The 25,301-nt window shown below is 42.1% G+C and overlaps 1 protein-coding gene across 2 annotated transcripts in view; it reads right to left on the bottom strand.

Annotated features, from left to right (window-relative positions):
- Nucleotides 1-7,414: 7,414 nt before the first annotated feature.
- Nucleotides 7,415-25,301, bottom strand: part of plcd1b (phospholipase C, delta 1b) — a 40,115-nt gene continuing 22,228 nt past the window's right edge. For both annotated transcript variants that reach the window (XM_065013778.1, XM_029643292.2), the window contains 10 exons: nt 24,829-25,030; nt 23,758-23,902; nt 23,271-23,423; nt 21,143-21,292; nt 20,537-20,696; nt 18,871-18,987; nt 15,114-15,292; nt 13,861-13,993; nt 13,577-13,726; nt 7,415-7,714 (listed from right to left, as the gene is read on the bottom strand). In XM_065013778.1, coding sequence (XP_064869850.1) covers nt 7,626-7,714; nt 13,577-13,726; nt 13,861-13,993; nt 15,114-15,292; nt 18,871-18,987; nt 20,537-20,696; nt 21,143-21,292; nt 23,271-23,423; nt 23,758-23,902; nt 24,829-25,030 — 1,478 coding nt within the window. In that variant the 3' untranslated portion in view covers nt 7,415-7,625. The remainder of the gene's footprint in view (nt 7,715-13,576; nt 13,727-13,860; nt 13,994-15,113; nt 15,293-18,870; nt 18,988-20,536; nt 20,697-21,142; nt 21,293-23,270; nt 23,424-23,757; nt 23,903-24,828; nt 25,031-25,301) is intronic.

Here is a 25,301-nt window from a genome sequence, read left to right as displayed (position 1 = left end):
ACATGGACATCCTGTTGTAGAGAACTCTGTAGGTTGTTCCATACATGGACATCCTGTTGTAGAGAACTCTGTAGGTTGTTCCATACATGGACATCCTGTTGTAGAGAACTCTGTAGGTTGTTCCATACATGGACATCCTGTTGTAGAGAACTCTGTAGGTTGTTCCATACATGGACATCCTGTTGTAGAGAACTCTATAGGTTGTTCCATACATGGACATCCTGTTGTAGAGAACTCTGTAGGTTGTTCCATACATGGACATCCTGTTGTAGAGAACTCTGTAGGTTGTTCCATACATGGACATCCTGTTGTAGAGAACTCTGTAGGTTGTTCCATACATGGACATCCTGACGTAGAGAACTCTGTAGGTTGTTCCATACATGGACATCCTGTTGTAGAGAACTCTGTAGGTTGTTCCATACATGGAATGCAAAGAAACTAAAAGCTGATTGATTTGACTCTCTGATCTGATTAGGGAAAACTCCTGTCTCTCCCATCTCATTGTGTAGGAGTGTGAACAGTGAATGCAGGTTCTGTTGTAACACTCTGGGCACTGCTAAAGGACCGCAGGATACCTCGGCATGGTAATAATGCCTTAAAGCAATTCTCCGTCACGAATCCCAAGGTATCTAGTCTAGCTATAACATCATAGACCAGGAAGAAACACAATGTCCTGACCAATGGGTAAAAGCAGCAGGTGGTCACGTGATCACCTGCTGGGTGTCGACGAGCGGTGCGATTCGTTGGAGAAATGGAACAGAAAATGATGATCTGTTCAGAGGCAATAGGACGGTCACCCGCTGCTTTTAATGGTTGGCACAGTGTGTTTAGACCTTAAGGTTTTCACAGTGATTTTGGTAGGCAGGCTACTGTTGGTAGCTCCTATGGGGTCTTGGTGTACCATATTGTCAACCTGTGGTTGTTGACATGGACATTTTAATAATAATGTTTGTGTATTCTTGCTGATGATTGGGGTGTCATGCTTTCAATATGTTACTTGTTTGTAATGCAATGAATGCCCTTTAGTGTAATAGAAAGTGTTACTGGGTTTCACCTCTCTCTCTTCCTCTCTCTCTTCCTCTCTCTCTCGCTCTCTCTCTTCTCTTCTCTTCTCTTCTCTTTTCTCTCTTCTCTGAAACTGTTGTTCATATCATTGTGATATTTTTCTAGTTACCTTTGTCAGTATTTGGTTTTGAAAAAGTTGCCCATTTTACCCATTTTTATCCAGCTGGTGTTTTTAATTTGTCTTCTCTCAGCACGGTAACGTCTCTCTCTCTCTCTCTGTGATGACTAACAAGTCTAGCACACTTTGAGAAAACAGGTGTTGGTGATGACATCTATTGAATTACGTTTTCAATCAGAACTCTTTTACCTCACATTACAGTACCAGTCAAAAGTTTGGACACAGCTACTCATTCAAGGGTTTTTCTTTATTTGTACTATTTTCTACATTGTAGAATAATAGTGACGACATCAAAACTATGGAATCATGTAGTAACCAAAAAAGTGTTAAACAAATCAAAATATATTTTATATTTGAGATTCTTCAAAGTAGCCACCCTTTGCCTTGATGACAGATTTGCACACTCTTGGCATTCTCTCAACCAGCTTTTCATTCACTCATCCCAAACCATCTCAATTGGGTTGAGGTCGGGTGATTGTGGAGGCCAGGCCATCTGATACAGCACTCCATCACTCTCCTTCTTGGTTAAATGGGGTCATTGTCCTGTTGAAAAACAAATGATAGACCCACTAAGCGCAAAGATGGGATGGCGTTTCCCTGCAGAGTGATGTGGTAGCCATGCTGGTTAAGTGTGCCTTGAATTCTAAATGAATCACTGACAGTGTCACCAGCAAAGCACCCCCACAGCTTCACACCTCCTCCTCCATGCTTCACGGTGGGAACCACACATGCAGAGATCATCCGTTCAACTTCTCTGCGTCTCACAAAGACCACAGCGGTTGGAACCAAAAATCTCACATTCTTGGTCTGCCATTTCTGAGACCGATAACTCTCTCATGAACTTATCCTCTGCAACAGAGGTAACTCTGTGTCTTCCTTTCCTGTGGCGGTCCTCATAAGAGCCTGTTTCATTATAGTGTGTCTGCACTTTAAGAAACTTTCAAAGTTCTTGAAATTTTCCGGATTTACTGACCTTCATGTCTTCAAGTAATGATGGACTGTCGTTTCTCTTTGCATATTTGAGCTGTTCTTGCCATAATATGGACTTTGGTGTTTTACCAAATAGGGCTATCTTCTGTATATCACCCTTACCTTCTCACAACACAACTGTATCAAACGCATTAAGAAGGAAAGAAATTCCACAAATGAACTTTTAACAAGACACACCTGTTAATTGAAATGCATTCCAGGTGACTACCTCATGAAGCTGGTTGAGAGAATGCCAAGAGTGTGCAAAGCTGTCATCAAGGCAAAGGGTGTCTACTTTGAAGAATCTCAAATATAAAATATATTTTGATTGAACACTTTTTTGGTTACTATATGATTCCGCATGTGTTATTTCATAGTTTTGACGTCTTCGCTATTATTCTACAATGTAGAATTATTTATTTTTTTAATTAAAGAAAACCCCTTGAATGATTAGTTACTGTACATGAAGACTAAGTGTATGTATGATGCGTCAGACACTGCATTCAGTCACACACGATCACACACCTCCTTGTTTAACACAGTCTTCTACCAGTCTCCGATTTCAACTCACAGGGAAGTTCAGTTGGTATTCTTTGTCAGATTATTTGTGTTACTTTCTCTTCTAATTGGTGTACTTTTGAGTGTCCATGTTTTTGTTTTCACCCTGTACTCTCCACACTATCAACATTTCTTTGCCGTCTTTCAATTGTAATAAAATGTTAATTGCAACCCATTACCTTCATACCGCATATTTATTTCATGCCCTACCAACCCATACCGTTCCCTACCAACCCATACCGGCCCCTACCAACCCATACCGTTCCCTACCGGCCCCTAACGACACATACCGGCCCCTACCAACCCATACCGACCCATACCGGCCCCTACCAACCCATACCGTTCCCTACCGCCCCCTAACGACACATACCGGCCCCTGCCAGCCCATACCGACCCATACCGTTCCCTACCGACCCATACCGTTCCCTACCGACCCATACCGTTCCCTACCGACCCATACCGGCCCCTAACGACACATACCGGCCCCTACCGACCCATACCGTTCCCTACCGACACATACCGGCCCCTAACGACACATACCGGCCCCTAACAACACATACCGGCCCCTAACAACCCATACCTTCATACCGCATATTTATTTCATGCCCTACCAACCCATACCGTTCCCTACCAACCCATACCGGCCCCTACCAACCCCTGCCAGCCCATACCGACCCATACTAGCCCTTACCCGCTACCAACCTATACCTTCAGGCATGACTTGTGATATTGATTTGTCAGTTGTGATTAATATATTGCTAAACAGTTTAAAGCTAAGGTAAGGCTAGACGAGACATTGTTTGATTGAAGCAAAAGGATCGTCAGAGAAGACTGAAGTGACAGAGATCTGGGCCTGTATTTAGTGTAGAGTACTGATCTAGGATCAGGTCCCCATTCTTGTTGATTATTGATTTTTAAAAGGTTAAACTGATTCTAGATCAGCACTCCTCCTGTGAGACTGAATTACAGGCCCTGTGGTGACTCCATCTGAGTCTCTCAAACCCCAGCAAGTCAGAGAGGGACATTGCTGTACAATGTTTTTTTTAAAAATTTATTACAGTAATTATGATTTTGGAGCATATTTTCTTCCTTGTCACAATAAAGCACCTTTTTAAGAAAATAAGAAGTCGTGGTTTTTTTTGCACTTTTTTTTTCTCAATTGATTGATAAGCCCTTGGCAAGTTGAATCGGTTTTCACTTAAATGACGGACGATTTAAGTATAAGTACAAAAGATTATCAACACCTGCTCTTTGCATGACAGACTATCCAGGTGAAAGCTATGACCCCTTATTGATGTCACTTGTTAAATCCACTTCGATCAGTGTAGACCACAGGAGGTTGGTGGCACCTTAATTGGGGAGGACAAGCTCATGGTAATGGCTGGAATGGTATCAAGTACTTGAAAGACGAGGTTTCCCATGTGTTTGATGCCATTCCATTCGCTTCGTTCCAGCCATAACTATGAGCCGTCCTCCCCTCAGCAGCCTCCGCTGGCGAAGATGAAGAGGAGGAGACTGGTGTAAAGAAGGATTTTTAAGCCTTGAGATATGGGTTGTGTAGAGGCCTATTTGTGATTGGGCAAGACGAAATATTGAAGTGCCTTTTTGAACCGGGTATGGTAGTAGGTGCCAGGCACACCAGTTTGTCAAGAACTGCAACGCTGCTGAGTTTCCTGTATGTATCAAAAATGGTCCACCACCCAATGGACATCGAGCCACATTGACACAACTGGGAAGCATTGGAATCAACACGTGCCACCATCCCCGTGGAACGCTTTGGACACCTAAGAGTTCATGACCCGACTAATTGAGGGGGAGGCAACTCCATATTAGGAAGAATCTTAAGGGCAGAGTGGGGAGTTGAGGAGCTACACGGTTACACAGTGCCAGCTTGATGTGTTTTTGTCGACTAGAGTCAGTGGTACCCAACTCTACATTGTCTAATACTTACGTGACCCATGGAACACAGTAAGTAATATAATATTTCATGAGTGCATTTCCCCACACTCGATGCTCATAATTAGTACAGATATTTGGTAGTAACGGTTGAATAAAAAAACATTTGATTAACTGTGGATTACTGACACCAACTGATAGCACAAACAATTCATTTGTTTTCTTAATTTATCAGAGATTGCATTTTCCCAGAACAAATTAAACATGTACATATTATACTTGGTTGACATCACATACAGTGCATTTAGAAACTATTCAGACCCCTTGACCTTTTTCCACATTTTGTTAAGTTACAGCCTTCTTCTAAAAGGGATACCATTTGTTTTTGTTCTCATCAGTCTATGCACAATACCCCATAATGACAGCACAATACCCCATAATGACAGCACAATACCCCATAATGACAGCACAATACCCCATAATGACAGCACAATACCCCATAATGACAGCACAATACCCCATAATGACAAGGCAAAAGCAGGTTATTAGATGTTTTTGCAAGTTTATTACAAATAAAAAAAACTGATCATGTTTACATAAGTTTTCAGACCCTTGACTCAGTACTTTCTTGAAGTATCTTTGGCAGTGATTACAGCCTCGAGTCTTGTGTAGGATGCTACAAGCTTGGCACAGATGTATTTGTGTAGTTTCTCTTATTCTTCTCTGCAGATCCTCAAGCTCTGTCAGGTCTCTCCAGAGATGTTCGATCGGGTTTAAGTCCGGGCTCTGGCTGGGCCACTCAAGGACATTGAGACTTGTCCTGAAGCCACTCCTGCATTGTCTTGGCTGTGTGCTCAGAGTCATTGTCCTGTTGGAAGGTGAACCGTTGCCTCAGTCTAAAGGTCCTGAGAGCTCTGGAGCAGGATTTCATCAAGGAGCCCTCTGTACTTTGCTCTGTTCATCTTTCCCTCGATCCGGACTAGTCTCACAGTCCCTGCCGCTGAAAAACATCCCTACAGCATCATGCTGCCACCACCAGGCTTCACCGTAGGGATGGTGCCAGGTTTCCTCCAGACGTGACAAAAGAGTTCAATCTTGGTTTCATCAGACCAGATAATATTGTTTCTCATGGTCTGAGAGTCTTTAGGTGCCTTTTGGCAAACTCCAAGTGGGCTGTCATGTGCTTTTTACTGAGGAGTGGCTTCCATCTGGCCACTCTACCATAACATCCTGATTGGTGTAGTGCTGCAGAGATAGTCTGGAAGGCTCTCCCATCTCCACAGAGGAACTCTGGAGCTCTGTCATGGTGACCATTGGGTTCTTGGTCACCTCCCTGACCAAGGCCCTTCTCCCCTATTGCTCAGTTTGGCTGGGGGGCCAGCTCCAGGAAGAGTCTTGGTGGTTCCAATCTTCTTCAATTTAAGAATTGGGCTCCCGAGTGGCGCGGCGGTCTAAGGCACTGCATCTAAGTGCAAGAGGCATCACTACAGTCCATGGTTTGAATCCAGGCTGTATCACATCCGGCTATGATTGGGAATCCCATAGGGCGGCGCACAATTGGCCCAGAGTCGTCCGGGTTTGGCCAGGGTAGGCCGTCATTGTAAATATGGGGCGGCAGGTAGCCTAGTGGTTAGAGCGTTGGGCCAGTAACCGAAAGGTTGCTAGATCAAATCTCTGAGCTGACAAGGTAAAAATCTGTCTGTCTTGGTTTTTGCTCTGACATGCACTGTCAACTCTGGGACCTTTTATATAGACAGGTCTGTGCCTTTTCAAATCATGTCCAATCAATTGTAGAAACATCTCAAGGATGATCAATGGAAACAGGATGCACCTGAGCTCAATGTCGAGTCTCATAGCAAAGGGTCTGAATACTTGGGTAAATAAGGTATTTCTGTTTTGTTTTTTTAAATCAAATTAGCAAACATTTCTAAACCTGTTTTTACTTTGTCATTATGGGGTGTGTAGATTGATGAGGGAAAACATTTATTTCATTCATTTTAGAATAAGTCTGTAACGTAACAAAATGTGGCAAAAGTCAAGGGGTCTGAATACTTTCCGAATGCTCTGTATACAACGTGGATATTGATTCATAACAATAAAAGCTGAAACATCTAAGTGCTTCTTTGTAAAAAAAAAAATATCTTGTCTGTTTGTTGGTTTCAAATACTGTTCATTCAATGAATTATCTTAAAATTATCATTTGAATACCTTGATTTAAATAAACTCATTATACGACACAGAAAATAAATGGTGGACAAAAAAAAAAAAAAAATACAACGATCCAAAATGAAAAGTGTTTTAACACTATAATAATACTGAGTATACAAAAACAATGGTTTGTATAATCCCTGTGATGTGATAGTTTGATAAACTTGTTCATTTGTCACAATTCCCCAAAATACCAGTACAAAAAACTCAAATGGAGTTCTACTGTTACAGATAATCTTCTTGCCTATTCGATAAGCTAATTATAATTATTTTGCAAAAATCCAGAGGAGGATGTCCTCTGGGCCCAGACCGACCCTTAGCCCCGCCTCCCTCTGGTCTAGTCCCAAACCAACCCCTAGCCCCGCCTTCCTCGGGCCCAATGCCAAACCAACCCCTAGCCCTGCCTTCCTCGGGCCCAATCCCAAACCAACCCCTAGCCCCGCCTCCCTAGGGCCCAATCCCAAACCAACCCCTAGCCCCGCCTCCCTAGGGCCCAATCCCAAACCAACCCCTAGCCCCACCTCCCTAGGGCCCAATCCCAAACCAACCCCTAGCCCCGCCTCCCTAGGGCCAAATCCCAAACCAACCCCTAGCCCCGCCTCCCTAGGGCCAAATCCCAAACCAACCCCTAGCCCCGCCTCCCTAGGGCCCAATCCCAAACCACCCCCTAGCCCCTCTTCCCTAGGACACTTACACATATTCAATCATTTCAGATCCACTCTAGTGCCCTAGGGTGTAGTGGTATAGGGCTGAAGGTCTGTTTGGACGATAGTCACAGTGGTGATTAAGGCACATTCGGACAGGGATTGTTTTAGGCATCCATGATCATGATGTGTACGAACAGTCTTGCTGAGGGAAGGGGGTCTCCTTCCTTGTTGAGTAGCGGCACGTGTCTGTATCCTAAACGGAGAGAAGGGTCTCAGTCAATGAACAGTCAGTGTGTATACAGTACCAGTCAAAAGTTTGGACACCTACTCATTCAAGGGTTTTTCCTTTATTTTTTACTATTTTCTACATTGTAGAATAATAGTGAAGACGTCAAAACTATGAAATAACACATATGGAATCATGTAGTAACCAAAAAAGTGTTAAACAAATATTCATAGATTTTATATTTGAGATTCTTCAAAGTATCCACCCTTTGCCTTGATGACAGATTTGCACACTCTTGGCATTCTCTCAACCAGCTTCACGAGGTAGTCACCTGGAATGCATTTCAATGAACAGTTATGCGTTGTTAAAAGTTCATTTGTGAAATTTCTTTCCTTCTTAATGTAATGCGTTTGAGCCAATCAGTTGTGTTGTGACAAGGAAGAGAGCCCTATTTGGTAAAAGATCAAGTCCATATTATGGCAAGAACATCTAAAATAAGCAAAGAGAAATTACAGTCCATCATTAGTTTAAGACATGAAGGTCAGTTCATCCAGAAAATTTCAAGAACTTTGAAAGTTTCTTCAAGTGCAGTCGCAAAAACCATCAAGCGCTATGATGAAACTGGCTCTCATGAGGACCGTCACAGGAAAGGAAGACCCAGAGTTACCTCTGCTGCAGAGGATAAGTTTATTAGAGTTAACTGCACTTCAGGTTGCAGCCAAAATAAATGCTTCACAGAGTTCAAGTAACAGACACATCTCAACATCAACTGTTCAGAGGAGACTGTGTGAATCAGGTCTTCATGGTCGAATTGCTGCAAAGAAACCACTACTAAAGGACACCAATGAGAAGAAGAGACTTGCTTGGACATTACACTGGTGGAAATCTGTCCTTTTGTCTGATGAGTCCAAATTTGAGATTTTTGGTCCCAACCGCCATATCTTTGTTTGACGCAGAGTAGGTGAACAGATGATCTTTGCACGTGTAGATCCCACCGTGAAGCATGGAGGAGGTGTGATGGTGTGGGGGAACTTTGCTTTTGACACTGTCTGTGATTTATTTAGAATTCAAGGCACACTTAACCAGCATGTCTACCACAGCATTCTGCAGCGATACGCCATCCCATCTGGTTTGCACTTAGCGGGACTATCATTTGTTTTTCAACAGGACAATGACCCAAAACACACCTCCAGGCTGTGTAAGGGCTATTTGACCAAGAAGGAGAGTGATGGAATGCTGCATTTTTTATTTAACCTTTAATTAATTAGGCAAGTCAGTTAAGAACACATTTATATTTACAATGACGGCCTACCCCGGCCAAACCCTAACCCGGACAATGCTGGGCCAATTGTGCGCCGCTTGCATCAGTTGACCGGCCTCCACAATCACCCAACCTAAACCCAATTAAGATGGTTTGGGATGAGTTGGACCGCAGAATGAAGGAAAAGCAGCCAACAAGTGCTCAGCATATGTGGGAACTCCTTCAAGACTGTTGGAAAAGCATTCCTCATGAAGCTGGTTGAGATAATTCCAAGAGTGTGCTTGAAATGGGTGGCTACTTTGAAGAATATATTTTGATTTGTTTAACACTATTTTGGTTACTACATGACTCCATATGTGTTATTTCATAGTTGTGATGTATTCACTATTATTGTACAATGTAGAAAATGGTGTGTCTAAGCTTTTGACTGGTACTGTAGTTAAAGAGCGAAACAAAGCTTTACAGTCTTGTCATTATGACAGAGACTCTGTTCTCTGTGTCAGAGAGGAGACAATACCTCCCTATCATCTAGTCACACTGACAGGAAAAGCATAGTATGGTCTTTCAGTGTTAGTAGATTAAGAATCGTTTCTATCAAAATAAAGAACCAATGGTTGAGTTTGGACTTTGGAACTTTGGAACGATGACTCTTGCCAGTGTATTAAAACACTGAAGGTACTGTAAGGATCTATTACCAACTCACCCATCTCATCTGGAAAAGGGTATAGCTACTAACTAATCTGTAAACATGTGAATGGCAGGGTATAGCTACTAACTAATCTGTAAACATGTGAATGGCAGGGTATAGCTACTAACTAATCTGTAAACATGTGAATGGCAGGGTATAGCTACTAACTAATCTGTAAACTAGTGGATGGCAGGGTATAGCTACTAACTAATCTGTAAACATGTGAATGGCAGGGTATAGCTACTAACTAATCTGTAAACATGTGAATGGCAGGGTATAGCTACTAACTAATCTGTAAACATGTGAATGGCAGGGTATAGCTACTAACTAATCTGTAAACATGTGAATGGCAGGGTATAGCTACTAACTAATCTGTAAACATGTGAATGGCAGGGTATAGCTACTAACTAATCTGTAAACATGTGAATGGCAGGGTATAGCTACTAACTACTAATATGTAAACATGTGAATGGCAGGGTATGGCTACTAACTAATCTGTAAACATGTGAATGGCAGGGTATAGCTACTAACTACTCTGTAAACATGTGAATGGCAGGGTATAGCTACTAACTACTAATATGTAAACATGTGAATGGCAGGGTATGGCTACTAACTAATCTGTAAACATGTGAATGGCAGGGTATAGCTACTAACTAATCTGTAAACATGTGAATGGCAGGGTATAGCTACTAACTAATCTGTAAACATGTGAATGGCAGGGTATAGCTACTAACTACTAATATGTAAACATGTGAATGGCAGGGTATAGCTACTAACTAATCTGTAAACATGTGAATGGCAGGGTATAGCTACTAACTAATCTGTAAACATCTGAATGGCAGGGTATAGCTACTAACTAATCTGTAAACATGTGAATGGCAGGGTATAGCTACTAACTACCCTGTAAACATGTGAATGGCAGGGTATAGCTACTAACTACTAATCTGTAAACATGTGAATGGCAGGGTATAGCTACTAACTACCAATATGTAAACATGTGAATGGCAGGGTATAGCTACTAACTACTAATCTGTAAACATGTGAATGGCAGGGTATGACTACTAACTAATCTGTAAACATCTGAATGGCAGGGTATAGCTACTAACTACTAATCTGTAAACATGTGAATGGCAGGGTATGGCTACTAACTAATCTGTAAACATGTGAATGGAAGGGTATAGCTACTAACTACCCTGTAAACATGTGAATGGCAGGGTATGACTACTAACTAATCTGTAAACATGTGAATGGCAGGGTATAGCTACTAACTAATATGTAAACATGTGAATGGCAGGGTATAGCTACTAACTAATCTGTAAACATGTGAATGGCAGGGTATAGCTACTAACTAATCTGTAAACATGTGAATGGCAGGGTATAGCTACTAACTAATCTGTAAACATGTGAATGGCAGGGTATAGCTACTAACTAATCTGTAAACATGTGAATGGCAGGGTATAGCTACTAACTAATCTGTAAACATGTGAATGGCAGGGTATAGCTACTAACTACTAATATGTAAACATGTGAATGGCAGGGTATAGCTACTAACTAATCTGTAAACATGTGAATGGCAGGGTATAGCTACTAACTAATCTGTAAACATGTGAATGGCAGGGTATAGCTACTAACTAATCTGTAAACATGTGAATGGCAGGGTATGACTACTAACTAATCTGTAAACATGTGAATGGCAGGGTATAGCTACTAACTAATCTGTAAACATGTGAATGGCAGGGTATGACTACTAGCTAATCTGTAAACATGTGAATGGCAGGGTATAGCTACTAACTAATCTGTAAACATGTGAATGGCAGGGTATAGCTACTAACTACTAATATGTAAACATGTGAATGGCAGGGTATGGCTACTAACTAATCTGTAAACATGTGAATGGCAGGGTATAGCTACTAACTAATCTGTAAACATGTGAATGGCAGGGTATAGCTACTAACTCATCTGTAAACATGTGAATGGCAGGGTATAGCTACTAACTAATATGTAAACATGTGAATGGCAGGGTATAGCTACTAACTAATATGTAAACATGTGAATGGCAGGGTATAGCTACTAACTAATCTGTAAACATGTGAATGGCAGGGTATGACTACTAACTAATCTGTAAACATGTGAATGGCAGGGTATAGCTACTAACTAATCTGTAAACATGTGAATGGCAGGGTATAGCTACTAACTACTAATCTGTAAACATCTGAATGGCAGGGTATAGCTACTAACTAATCTGTAAACATGTGAATGGCAGGGTATAGCTACTAACTACTAATATGTAAACATGTGAACGGCAGGGTATAGCTACTAACTAATCTGTAAACATGTGAATGGCAGGGTATAGCTACTAACTAATCTGTAAACATGTGAATGGCAGGGTATAGCTACTAACTAATCTGTAAACATGTGAATGGCAGGGTATAGCTACTAACTACTAATCTGTAAACATGTGAATGGCAGGGTATGACTACTAACTAATCTGTAAACATCTGAATGGCAGGGTATAGCTACTAACTACTAATCTGTAAACATGTGAATGGCAGGGTATGGCTACTAACTAATCTGTAAACATGTGAATGGAAGGGTATAGCTACTAACTACAACTACCCTGTAAACATGTGAATGGCAGGGTATGACTACTAACTAATCTGTAAACATGTGAATGGCAGGGTATAGCTACTAACTAATATGTAAACATGTGAATGGCAGGGTATAGCTACTAACTAATCTGTAAACATGTGAATGGCAGGGTATAGCTACTAACTAATCTGTAAACATGTGAATGGCAGGGTATAGCTACTAACTAATCTGTAAACATGTGAATGGCAGGGTATAGCTACTAACTAATCTGTAAACATGTGAATGGTAGGGTATAGCTACTAACTACTAATATGTAAACATGTGAATGGCAGGGTATAGCTACTAACTAATCTGTAAACATGTGAATGGCAGGGTATAGCTACTAACTAATCTGTAAACATGTGAATGGCAGGGTATAGCTACTAATTAATCTGTAAACATGTGAATGGCAGGGTATGACTACTAACTAATCTGTAAACATGTGAATGGCAGGGTATAGCTACTAACTAATCTGTAAACATGTGAATGGCAGGGTATGACTACTAACTAATCTGTAAACATGTGAATGGCAGGGTATGACTACTAACTAATCTGTAAACATGTGAATGGCAGGGTATAGCTACTAACTAATCTGTAAACATGTGAAGGGCAGGGTATAGCTACTAACTAATCTGTTAACATGTGAATGGCAGGGTATGACTACTAACTAATCTGTAAACATGTGAATGGCAGGGTATAGCTACTAACTAATCTGTAAACATGTGAATGGCAGGGTATGACTACTAACTAATCTGTAAACATGTGAATGGCAGGGTATAGCTACTAACTAATCTGTAAACATGTGAATGGCAGGGTATAGCTACTAACTACTAATCTGTAAACATCTGAATGGCAGGGTATAGCTACTAACTAATCTGTAAACATGTGAATGGCAGGGTATAGCTACTAACTAATCTGTAAACTAGTGGAGGGCAGGGTATGACTACTAACTAATCTGTAAACATGTGAATGGCAGGGTCTGAGTACTAACTAATCTGTAAACTAGTGAATGGCAGGGTATAGCTACTAACTAATCTGTAAACTAGTGGATGGCAGGGTCTTAGTACTAACTAATCTGTAAACTAGTGGATGGCAGGGTATGGCTACTAACTAATCTGTAAACTAGTGGATGGCAGGGTCTGAGTACTAACTAATCTGTAAACTAGTGAATGGCAGGGTATGACTACTAACGTACCCATCTGTAAACTGGTGAATGGTATGACTACTAACCTACCCATCTGTAAACTGGTGAATGGTATGACTACTAACATACCCATTTGTAAACTGGTGAATGGTATGACTACTAACTTACCCATCTGTAAACTGGTGAATGGTACGGTGAACTGTCCGACAAAGTCATTATCAGTAACAGAGTCGTGGTCCTCGACCACAAAGCGGACCAGGGCCAGCTCTGGCACGTACACATCAAACTTAAAGTTCTCATTCCACATCGGGTTGAAACCTGAGCAGTCCAAAAAAATAAGAAAGCACCCCGTTACACATTGGTAGAAACATCTGCTAGTTAAATGAGCATTGTTGACTTCAGGTCAGCACAGTGTCACTTGCTAAGCACTTTGGGTGTGTGAATTCTCATACCATTGTTCCCGATGTACGGCGTCTCTTTATCTGCGGTGTCAGCAGGCACCCCGTGTATCTCCACTTTGACCAGCGCGTCCACAATGGATGTCTTTTTCTGGTTCACTTTTGGAAGCTGCTGGGCTGAGATGATCTGGGAATGACAAAGAGGAAAACGGCTACATGGTCAGCGTTTTTGTCATCATCAATGTGGAAACGTGGTCATAAGAGAGTGAACGTTGATAACACACAAGCTACTGTATATATGACAAAAAATACAATTTTATTCGTCACATTGCTTGGTAAAACAATGTGTAGACTAACAGTGAAAAGCTGACATATGGGTCCTTCCCAGCAATACAGAGAGGAAGAAAATAGAGAAGTAATAGAAAAGTAAAACATGTAATAATAGAAACACAACGAGTAACAATAATTTGGCTAAATGCACGGTGTACCAGTACTGAGTCGATGTGCAGGGGTACGAGGTCAATAATTTGGCTAAATGTATGGTGTACCAGTACTGAGTCGATGTGCAGGGGTACGAGGTCAATAATTTGGCTAAATGCACGGTGTACCAGTACTGAGTCAATGTGCAGGGGTACGAGGTCAATGAGATATGTACCAACAAGCCAGAGAATGAGTCTGACCAATAATTTGACTAAATGCACGGTGTACCAGTACTGAGTCGATGTGCAGGGGTACGAGGTCAATAATTTGGCTAAATGTACGGTGTACCAGTACTGAGTCGATGTGCAGGGGTACGAGGTCAATGAGATATGTACCAACAAGCCAGAGAATGAGTCTGACCAATAATTTGGCTAAATGCACGGTGTACCAGTACTGAGTCGATGTACAGGGGTACGAGGTCAATAATTTGGCTAAATGCATGGTGTACCAGTACTGAGTCGATGTACAGGGGTACGAGGTCAATAATTTGGCTAAATGTACGGTGTACCAGTACTGAGTCTATGTGCAGGGGTACGAGGTCAATAATTTGGCTAAATGTACGGTGTACCAGTACTGAGTCGATGTGCAGGGGTACGAGGTCAATAATTTGGCTAAATGTACGGTGTACCAGTACTGAGTCGATGTGCAGGAGTACGAGGTCAATAATTAGACTAAATCCACGGTGTACCAGTACTGAGTCGATGTGCAGGGGTACAAGGTCAATAATTTGACTAAATGTACGGTGTACCAGTACTGAGTCGATGTGCAGGGGTACGAGGTCATTGAGATATGTACATATAACCAACAAGCCAGAGAATGAGTCTGACCATGAGGTGGAGCGTCTTGTGCTGCAGCCACGGTCCCGCGGTCAGAGTGATGGGGTCAAACTCTGACCCCAGGTCCCTCATGTAGGCCGGCTTTAGGACGTATCCCGTCTTCCCGTTGGTCAGGAACCGACCCTGGTTCACATCCATGTCATTACAGGAGGTCTGGAAGTTCAGGGACACTGACAGGAGGAGAGGAGATTAAGTAACAGTTGTGGGGAGAATCCTTACCCGTCTAGAATGCTCACTCTTAATGGATGGTCACAGTAAGACAAAGGGATTCTCCCGCCGAATTCTACTCCATCCCAGAATTTGAGAATTGAATAATATTCCTATTTTGGAGAATGTATAAACGGTAGGTGGAGAAGCCAGCTACGACCCGGTCCATTCTGTTTCATGTTTGTGACCTCATTTATACAGGTCCCTCAGTTACGAGGCTTTCATCTTATTCTTGTTTAAAATGAATGAGTAAAGATGAAACTATTTGCGAAATTATGTAATGTGATGTTAACCTTTTTTATTTTATTAACCTGCCCAGGAACTGCGGTTGAAAACCATCACTTTTACTGAAACGTTGATTAATGTGCACTGTCCCTGTAAAAATAAAAAATTAAATAAACTCAACTAAAAATGAGAAAATCATCTTCCCTGTAAAGTTTAACTAAGTCAGTAGCCACGCCCAGGTGAATAGGCATTGGTTGGAAATGATGAACCACCCCCTTTTTACATTTCTATAAGTGCCCCCGTGACCCAATTCACATTGGACTAAGCAAGCCCCAGGGCGAGCTGTGGATATCCACTCTACATAACGAAAAGTCACTCAAGTTCCGAATAAATCCTCACGTTTAAAAGGGCTAATTCTAATGTCAACCATACAGGCCAGGAAACGTGGGCGCTTGCTCTACACGTGAAATGGTATGAATTCTGAACTATTGATCACTCAAGAAGAAGTGAGTCCTAGAGGACAGCATAACAGACTGCAGCTGGAAAGGTAGCAAATCTAGTACGACAACACTGACCGACGTGGACGAGTCTCCAGAGAGAGATGAACCTCTCAGAACACGTGAACTTCTCACACGACGACCTGGAAGATTCCACAAAGGACAGGGCGACATCGACTGGGCAAACCAGAGCCTCACATCACCAGCTTCACGTAAATACAATGCATTGCTTTTCCGAATGAGCGATCGTAAGTGGCAAATGTATTTATGAGAGAATAGCTTCGCATAGAGACTCATGTCCCTTAGTCTTCCTTCCAAAACCCCTTCTCTTCTCTGAATCTATCGTGTGTGTCGTACAGCAGGTCAGCCACCAGGGGGAGACTCGTCGAGGCCTGGTGACAGACGGAGTATACATCACGAGGCGATGGCGCCATCTGCTGGACGTGCCAGGTCACGACGGGCTCTCCGGCCAGGACTAATTGGGGCTGATTGGGGATTGGTGAGTAATCAAGGGCTGATTGCTCACCAGCTGTTCAAGTCCCATAAAGCTGCCAGAAGGGCAGCACACAGGGAAGAACTGGGTGAAGTAAGGTGACTTCCGTGTAGTTGCAGACGGTGCCCGAGCTAAGACGGTTGAGTTTGTGTGCCCGACAGGATACAGCAAGACCCGGAGCCCAGACGTTGGTATCCCGGAGAGGGTCTCATGGGGGATACAGTAAGACCCGGAGCCCAGACGTTGGTATCCCGGAGAGGGTCTCATGGGGGATACAGTAAGACCCGGAGCCCAGACGTTGGTATCCCGGAGAGGGTCTCATGGGGGATACAGTAAGACCCGGAGCCCAGACGTTGGTATCCCGGAGAGGGTCTCATGGGGGATACAGTAAGACCCGGAGCCCAGACGTTGGTATCCCGGAGAGGGTCTCATGGGGATACAGTAAGACCCGGAGCCCAGACGTTGGTATCCCGGAGAGGGTCTCATGGGGGATACAGTAAGACCCGGAGCCCAGACGTTGGTATCCCGGAGAGGGTCTCATGGGGGATACAGTAAGACCCGGAGCCCAGACGTTGGTATCCCGGAGAGGGTCTCATGGGGGATACAGTAAGACCCGGAGCCCAGACGTTGGTATCCCGGAGAGGGTCTCATGGGGGAGACCTATCCTTTTCTTTTGATTTATTATTTAATAGACACCCTTGAAACCGAGCTAAACTCTGTGTCTGATCTGTGTAAACGTCTTGACCAAACCCCCTGGTGTGCCACACGTGTTATAACCAAACGGTTTTTGTTTAGTCCACTAGGGAAGGTATAATGTTGTTTAATTAGTTAGTAAATAAATAATTGAGCCAGTTGGTGTATGGATGATTTATAGTAAAGGCTGGGTTTGTGCAGATAACCAACAATTTACAACGTTCAGATGAGACTGACAAAGGTAATAATAATAATTAATTGACTATTTGATCAGATATTAAAATATCTGAAGAGTTATATTCAGAAAATTATACCTTTGTAATCTGAACATTTTCCGTGGTGCCCCGACTTCCTAGTTAATTATATTTACATGATTAGTTTAATCACGTAATAATAATTACAGAGAATTGATTAGATAAAATAAGTCTTCACCTTTAATAATACTAAAGACACGACAGTCTTAACCTCTTGAAGCTATGGGGGCGCTATGTCATTATTGGATAAAAAAACGTGCCCGTTTTAAGCGCAATATTTTGTCACGAAAAGATGCTCGACTATGCATATAATTGCCAGCGTTGGAAAGAAAACACTCTGACGTTTTCAAAACTGCAAAGATATTATCTGTGAGTACCCCAGAACTGATCTTACAGGCGAAACCAAGATGAAACTTCAAACAGGAAATGAACAGGATTTTTGAGGCTCTGTTTTACTAACGTCTCCTTATATGGCTGTGAATATGCTGTGAACGAGCTTATGCGCTCTGCCGTTCATCCAAGATGTCTGCGGCATTGTGGCGTATTTGTAGGCATATCATTGGAAGATTGGCCATAAGAGACTACATTTGCCAGGGGGCCGTCCGGTGTCCTTTGTCTAAGTCGGTGCGTAATTCCCAGTGGCAATCATTGTACCTTGCGTTACAGAAGGAGACTCATACTTCCAGGAACGATGCATCACTGAAGAGATATGTGAAAAACACCTTGAGGATTGATTCTAAACAACGTTTGCGATGTTTCAGTCGATATTATGGAGTTCATTTGGAAAAAAGTTTGGCGTTTGGATAACTGAATTTTGGGGGTTTTTTGGTAGCAAAACGTGACGCACCAAACGGACCGATTTCTCCTGCACAAAAAATCTTTCAGGAAAAACTGAACATTTGCTATCTAACAGAGAGTCTCCTCATTGAAAACATCCGAAGTTCTTCAAAGGTAAATTATTTATTGAATGTTTTTGCTGGTTTTTGTGAAAATGTGGCCTGCTAATGCTAACGCTAAATGCTAATGCTAAATGCTAACGCTAAATGCTAACGCTAAATGCTAACGCTAAATGCTAGTTTGCTATGGTAGAGAAGTATATTTTTGAAAATCTGAGATGACAGTGTTGTTAACAAAAGGCTAAGCTTGAGAGCTAGCATATTAATTTAATTTCATTTGCGATTTTCATGAATAGTTAACGTTGCATTATGGTATTGAGCTTGAGGCTATGATTACGCTACCGGATCCGGCATGGCTTGACGCAAGAAGTTCCGCTAGGCTACCTGCTGCCTAACTTCAGGAGAGAATTGTACCACAGCCCATTTTACTATATGAAAACATTCCCTCTAGCCCTTGTCCCTTCTTCTTTTAGACAGTCTTACCGATCTGACAGCCTGCGTTCCATAAGGGTATAGGGTTATAGTTGGAGGAGTCTGTTCTGGTGCCTGCTGGATAGATACGACTCAGCTTGTCCACATTGTGATGGATGTAGCTGTTGGCTGGAGAGAGAGAGAGAACAAACAAAAGAGAGATAGAGAGAGAGAACAAAACAAGAGAGAGAGCGAACAAAAAGAGAGAGAGAACAAAACGAGAGAGAAAGAGAAAACAAAAAGAGAGAAAGATGTCACTTAGCTCTACAGAAACTATACAGAACAACGTCATTCTCATATCCTTACTGGAGTGTGATGAGAAACTATTAACAAGACGTTTTGTGTACCATCTTTGTGTACAATTAAGTTCAATGAAGTTGAAATAATTTTCTCCATTTGTGTTAGTCTAATATAACCTTCACAGCAGTGACGTAACGGTAAAAACCTTCACAGCGGTGACGTAACGGTAAAAACCTTCACAGCAGTGACGTAGTGGTAAAAACCTTCACAGCAGTGACGTAGTGGTAAAAACCTTCACAGCAGTGACGTAGTGGTAAAAACCTTCACAGCAGTGACGTAGTGGTAAAAACCTTCACAGCAGTGACGTAACGGTAAAAACCTTCACAGCAGTGACGTAGTGGTAAAAACCTTCACAGCAGTGACGTAGTGGTAAAAACCTTCACAGCAGTGACGTAACGGTAAAAACCTTCACAGCAGTGACGTAGTGGTAAAAACCTTCACAGCAGTGACGTAGTGGTAAAAACCTTCACAGCAGTGACGTAGTGGTAAAAACCTTCACAGCAGTGACGTAACGGTAAAAACCTTCACAGCAGTGACGTAGTGGTAAAAACCTTCACAGCAGTGACGTAACGGTAAAAACCTTCACAGCAGTGACGTAGTGGTAAAAACCTTCACAGCAGTGACGTAGTGGTAAAAACCTTCACAGCAGTGACGTAACGGTAAAAACCTTCATAGCAGTGACGTAGTGGTAAAAACCTTCACAGCAGTGACGTAACGGTAAAAACCTTCACAGCAGTGACGTAGTGGTAAAAACCTTCACAGCAGTGACGTAACGGTAAAAACCTTCACAGCAGTGACGTAACGGTAAAAACCTTCACAGCAGTGACGTAACGGTAAAAACCTTCACAGCAGTGACGTAACGGTAAAAACCTTCACAGCAGTGACGTAGTGGTAAAAACCTTCACAGCAGTGACGTAGTGGTAAAAACCCTAAAAAAGGGTAAACTGATCGTCGTTCATGGTGAATAAAGTAACACTCCCTATATTTGCAAAACATTTTCTGCGATAAGTGGCGATAGCTAAACGCTTGAGCAAAATAAAAAATGTGCCCTCCACGACACCCTCAGCTTCACAATTAACATGCTCACCAGACTCCTCAGCTTCACAGTTAACATGCTCACCAGACTCCTCAGCTTCACAGTTAACATGACCAGACTCCTCAGCTTCACAGTTAACATGCTCACCAGACTCCTCAGCTTCACAGTTAACATGCTCACCAGACTCCTCAGCTTCACAGTTAACATTCTGACCAGACTCCTCAGCTTCACAGTTAACATGACCAGACTCCTCAGCTTCACAGTTAACATGCTCACCAGACTCCTCAGCTTCACAGTTAACATTCTCACCAGACTCCTCAGCTTCACAGTTAACATGCTCACCAGACTCCTCAGCCAACGCCATAGCTTTCCTTTCCTTGAAGGAGGACATCTCGTAGAAGCCCAGGTTATCTTTAGCGTCCTGGAATCCGTTGAAATGGACGCTCTTACAGTAGATCACCATGTCTGACAGCTCCTTAGCCAGCTTCAGTTTTTTACCTTCCTGCAGATCAAACACATTCACACTTCAGCTTTACTGTACAGTATGTTGGGCAGAATGGTAACACACTCCAGCTCTACTAGAACATATAGAACATACAGAACATGTAGAACATACAGAACATGTAGAACATACAGAACATACAGAACATACAGAACATATAGAACATACAGAACATATAGAACATATAGAACATACAGAACATATAGAACATACAGAACATATAGTACAGAACATATAAAACATTCAGAACATATAGAACATATAGAACATATAGAACATACAGAACATATAAAACATTCAGAACATATAGAACATACAGAACATATAGAACATATAGAACATACATAGTATGTTGCAATACAGTTATATGGTGTAGAAGACAGGGAGGGGGCCGTCACAATGATACTGTTGGAGTGCCATAGTAGGTTTGGCTCCTATTCCCCTACCGTGGCCTTCTTCTCCTCTTCCTCCTCCTCTTTGTCATCCTCCTCCTCCTCAGTTAAGCTACCATCATCCCCGGCTGTCTCCTCAGGGCCAAAGCAGGCCTCCAGTTTAGTTAACCTCTTCCCTTTGACCAGGAACCTCCCCTTCAGCTCCTGATCGAATGTGACACACATATAAAAATTATCTTCGTGTGTTAGTTCACAAAGGCTCTGATAATGTGACAGAATAAAACTATATACACTGAGTATACCAAACACTAGGAAACACCTATCTAATATTGAGTTTTGCCCTCAGAACAGCCTCAATTCGTTGGTGTCAAAAGCGTTCCAAAGGATGCTGGCCCATGTTGACTCCAATGCTTCCCACAGTTGTGTCAAGTTAACTGGATGTCCTATGGGTGGTGGACCATTCTTGAAACACACGGTAAACTGTTCTTGACACAAGCAGTTCTTGACACAAACCTGTGTGCCTGGCATCTACTACCATACCCTGTTCAAAGGCACTTAAATGGTTTTAAATAATTATTTAATCTGTCTCCTCCCATTCATCTAAACTGATTGAAGTGATTTAGCTTCTTATGGCTGAGATCCCGCTAACGGGATCGATATGACAACAGCCAGTCAAAGTGCAGGGCGCCAAATTCAAACAACAGATATCTCACAATTAAAATTCCTCCAACATACAAGTATCTTATACCATTTTAAAGGTAATATTGTTGTTAATCCCACCACAGTGTCCGATTTCAAAAAGGCTTTACAGCAAAAGCACCACAAACGATTATGTTAGGCCACCACCAAGTCACAGAAAAACACAGCCATTTTTCCAGCCAAAGACAGGAGCCACAATAAGCAGAAATAGAGATAATATTAATCACTAACCTTTGATGATCTTCATCAGATGACACTCATAGGACTTCATGTTACATAATACATATATGTTTTCTTCTGTAAAGTTCATATTTGTATCAAAAAATCTCAGTATACATTGGCGTGTTATGTTCAGTAGTTCCAAAAACATCTGGTGATTTTGTAGAGAGCCAAATCAATTTCCAGAAATACTCATAATAAACATTGATCAAAGATACAAGTGTTATACATGGAATTTTAAATTCACTTCTCCTTAATGCAACCGCTGTGTCAGATTTCAAAAAAGCTTTACGGAAAAAGCAAACCATGCAATAATCTGAGTACGGCGCTCAGAGCCCAAACCAGCCAAAAAGATATCCGCCATATTGTGTAGTCAGCAGAAGTCAGAAATAACATGATAAATATTCACTTACCTTTGATGATCTTCATCAGAATGCACTCATAGGAATCCCAGTTCCACAATAAATGTTTGATTTGTTTGATCAAATGTATGTCCAAATACCTCCTTCTGTTAGTGCGTTTGGTAAACAAATCCAAACCGCGCGTCACGAGCTCGTGGCAATCTGCCAGACACCTGGCTCAATCCCCTCTCCTTCGTCCACCCTTCACAGTAGAAGCATCAAACAAGGTTCTAAATTCTGTTGACATCTAGTGGAAGCCTTAGGAAGTGTAACATGACCCCACAGACACTGTATATTGGAATGGCAATGAGTTGAAAAACTACAAACCTCAGATTTCCCACTTCCTGGTTGGATTTTTCTCAGGTTTTCACCTGCCATATGAGTTCTGTTATACTCACAGACATCATTCAAACAGTTTTAGAAACTTCAGAGTGTTTTCTATCCGATACTACTAATAATATGCATATATTAGCATCTGGGACAGAGTAGGAGGCAGTTCACTCTAGGCACCTTATTCATCCAAGCTACTTAATACTGCCCCCAGGCATAAGACGTTTTTAACAAGTGATATCAATAAGGGATCATATCTTTCACATGGATTCACCTGGTCAGTCTATGTCAGGGAAAGAGCAGGTGTTCATAATGTTTTGTATACTCAGTGTATATTTTTAAGTTCTTCTTGACTAAGGACTAGAGACATTCCTGGACAGGAAATGCTCCTGGTCCTAGGAAGCAATAGGCACATTAAAACAGAAGTAAATCTAGAATGTGTTGTGAAAAGAGGGGAACTGTAAGAATTCCGCATATACACGCAGACAGTGACTCTTATATGAAACAGTAGACTAGAGACTATAGCCAGCCACCTCTGGGGAGGGGAAGTCTGTGGGCATCTGGTCCCCCAGGGGGGAGGTGAGCAGAGCGCTGCCCAGGATGGAGCTCATGTGCTGGGCCATGACCCTCTGCTGCTCCACACTACAGTGATTCTCCAAGGACAGGATCACTGGGTAGTCCGAGGTCTGGGGACAGACAGAGACAGTTAAATACAGTGCAACTGCAGACCTGAGTCAAATAAATGTGTGAAATCATTTCTGTAGGCGCTTGATTTAGCATGGAGTTTAGACTTTTGGGAATATTCCTTTGATTTCATTGTACTGGACAAACACAATAAAGTGCAGCGTAAGTATTTGACACGGGGTCAGCCCGAGCCTTTTGGGCCTCTGTTGATAAGAAGGATGACCATCTGTAATTAATCCATTGCAAAAAGAAATCTGTTGTCATCAAAACATGATATGAATTAAACAGGACAGGACAGATACAATTCTACAAAGTTGACATGGAACTTTAGTCTACCTTAAAGGCGTACTCCTTGATGGCTTTGATGGTGTCTTTAAACAGGATCTTGGAAGTGAGGGTGTATCCATGGTAGATGACTGGCTCTCCGTCTGACCCGTCCCAGCAGTCCAGCTCCACACAGCGACAGCCCTTTATAAGAGCCCTACGAATGGTTATAACTGTTTTTAAAGAGCCCTACGAAGGGTTATAACTGTTTTTAAAGAGCCCTACGAAGGGTTATACCGGTTTCATAAGAGCCCTACAGAGGGTTATAACTGTTTTATAAGCGCCCTACGAACGGTTATAACTGTTTTTAAAGAGCCCTACGAAGGGTTATAACTGTTTTATAAGAGCCCTACGAAGGGTTATAACTGTTTTTAAAGAGCCCTACGAAGGGTTATACCTGTTTCATAAGAGCCCTACGAAGGGTTATACCGGTTTCATAAGAGCCCTACGAAGGGTTATAACTGTTTTATAAGAGCCCTACGAAGGGTTATACCGGTTTTATAAGAGCCCTACGAAGGGTTATAACTGTTTTATAAGAGCCCTACGAAGGGTTATACCGGTTTTATAAGAGCCCTACGAAGGGTTATAACGGTTTCATAAGAGCCATACGAAGGGTTATAACGGTTTCATAAGATCCCTACAGAGGGTTATAACTGTTTTATAAGAGCCCTATGAAGGGTTATAACGGTTTCATAAGATCCCTACAGAGGGTTATAACTGTTTTATAAGAGCCCTACGAAGGGTTATAACTGTTTTATAAGAGCCCTACGAAGGGTTATACCTGTTTTATAAGAGCCCTACGAAGGGTTATTGTTTAACTGTTTAACAAATGTTTAACAACATGTCCTGACTTGACTCATTCACAGGCAGACACTGACAAGTACAGGTTTTTAAATGTCCACAGTGTCTTCCATAAGAATAGAAGCTAAGAAACATTACAATAGCTAGTAAAACTTAGTCCAGACCAGTTGAATCAAGTGTACTACTGTAATACCAGAATAGATCAAATAAGTGGAACTAGCTGAGGTTACTCAAGGAGAGGTTTGGAAAAACATTGTTCTAGATGATGTGTGCCATTTATACCTGGCATAGGCCTCAGTACTGCTGGGCCCTTTGAGCTGGTCTTCCATCAGGTATGTGTTGTGAGACGAGGAGATGAAGTAGTGGTTCAGGGGCTGGCTCATGTCCTGGTGCACGGCCTTGTGGGTAGGATTCAGCACCAGACCCTCGGGCATGTGGAGATACATCAGGAAACCATCTTGGGTCATCAGCTGCTTCTCTTTGGCTGCAGATAGACCAGACAGATGTCAGACTCTAACTACAAGATAGACTGCTGACAATTCAAATGAGCAGAAGTGTCGTTACTGAATAGGAAGTTAACTCTGAACTGTTTGAAATGATTTGGACAGCTCCCATTTGTCATTTGAGAGCTGCCCAGTCTCACCCTCCAGGGAATGCTGTGTTATGTAGTAGGATTTTTCTTCTAAATGATTTTTTGAAACGTCTACTGTATGTAGTAGGGCTTAGGAAGACTTTATGAATGCTCTTCTATGTTG

This window comes from Oncorhynchus nerka, linkage group LG9b (genome assembly GCF_034236695.1).
Source record: "Oncorhynchus nerka isolate Pitt River linkage group LG9b, Oner_Uvic_2.0, whole genome shotgun sequence".
Lineage (NCBI taxonomy): Eukaryota > Metazoa > Chordata > Actinopteri > Salmoniformes > Salmonidae > Oncorhynchus > Oncorhynchus nerka.
This window is presented reverse-complemented; position numbering and strand designations above follow the sequence as displayed.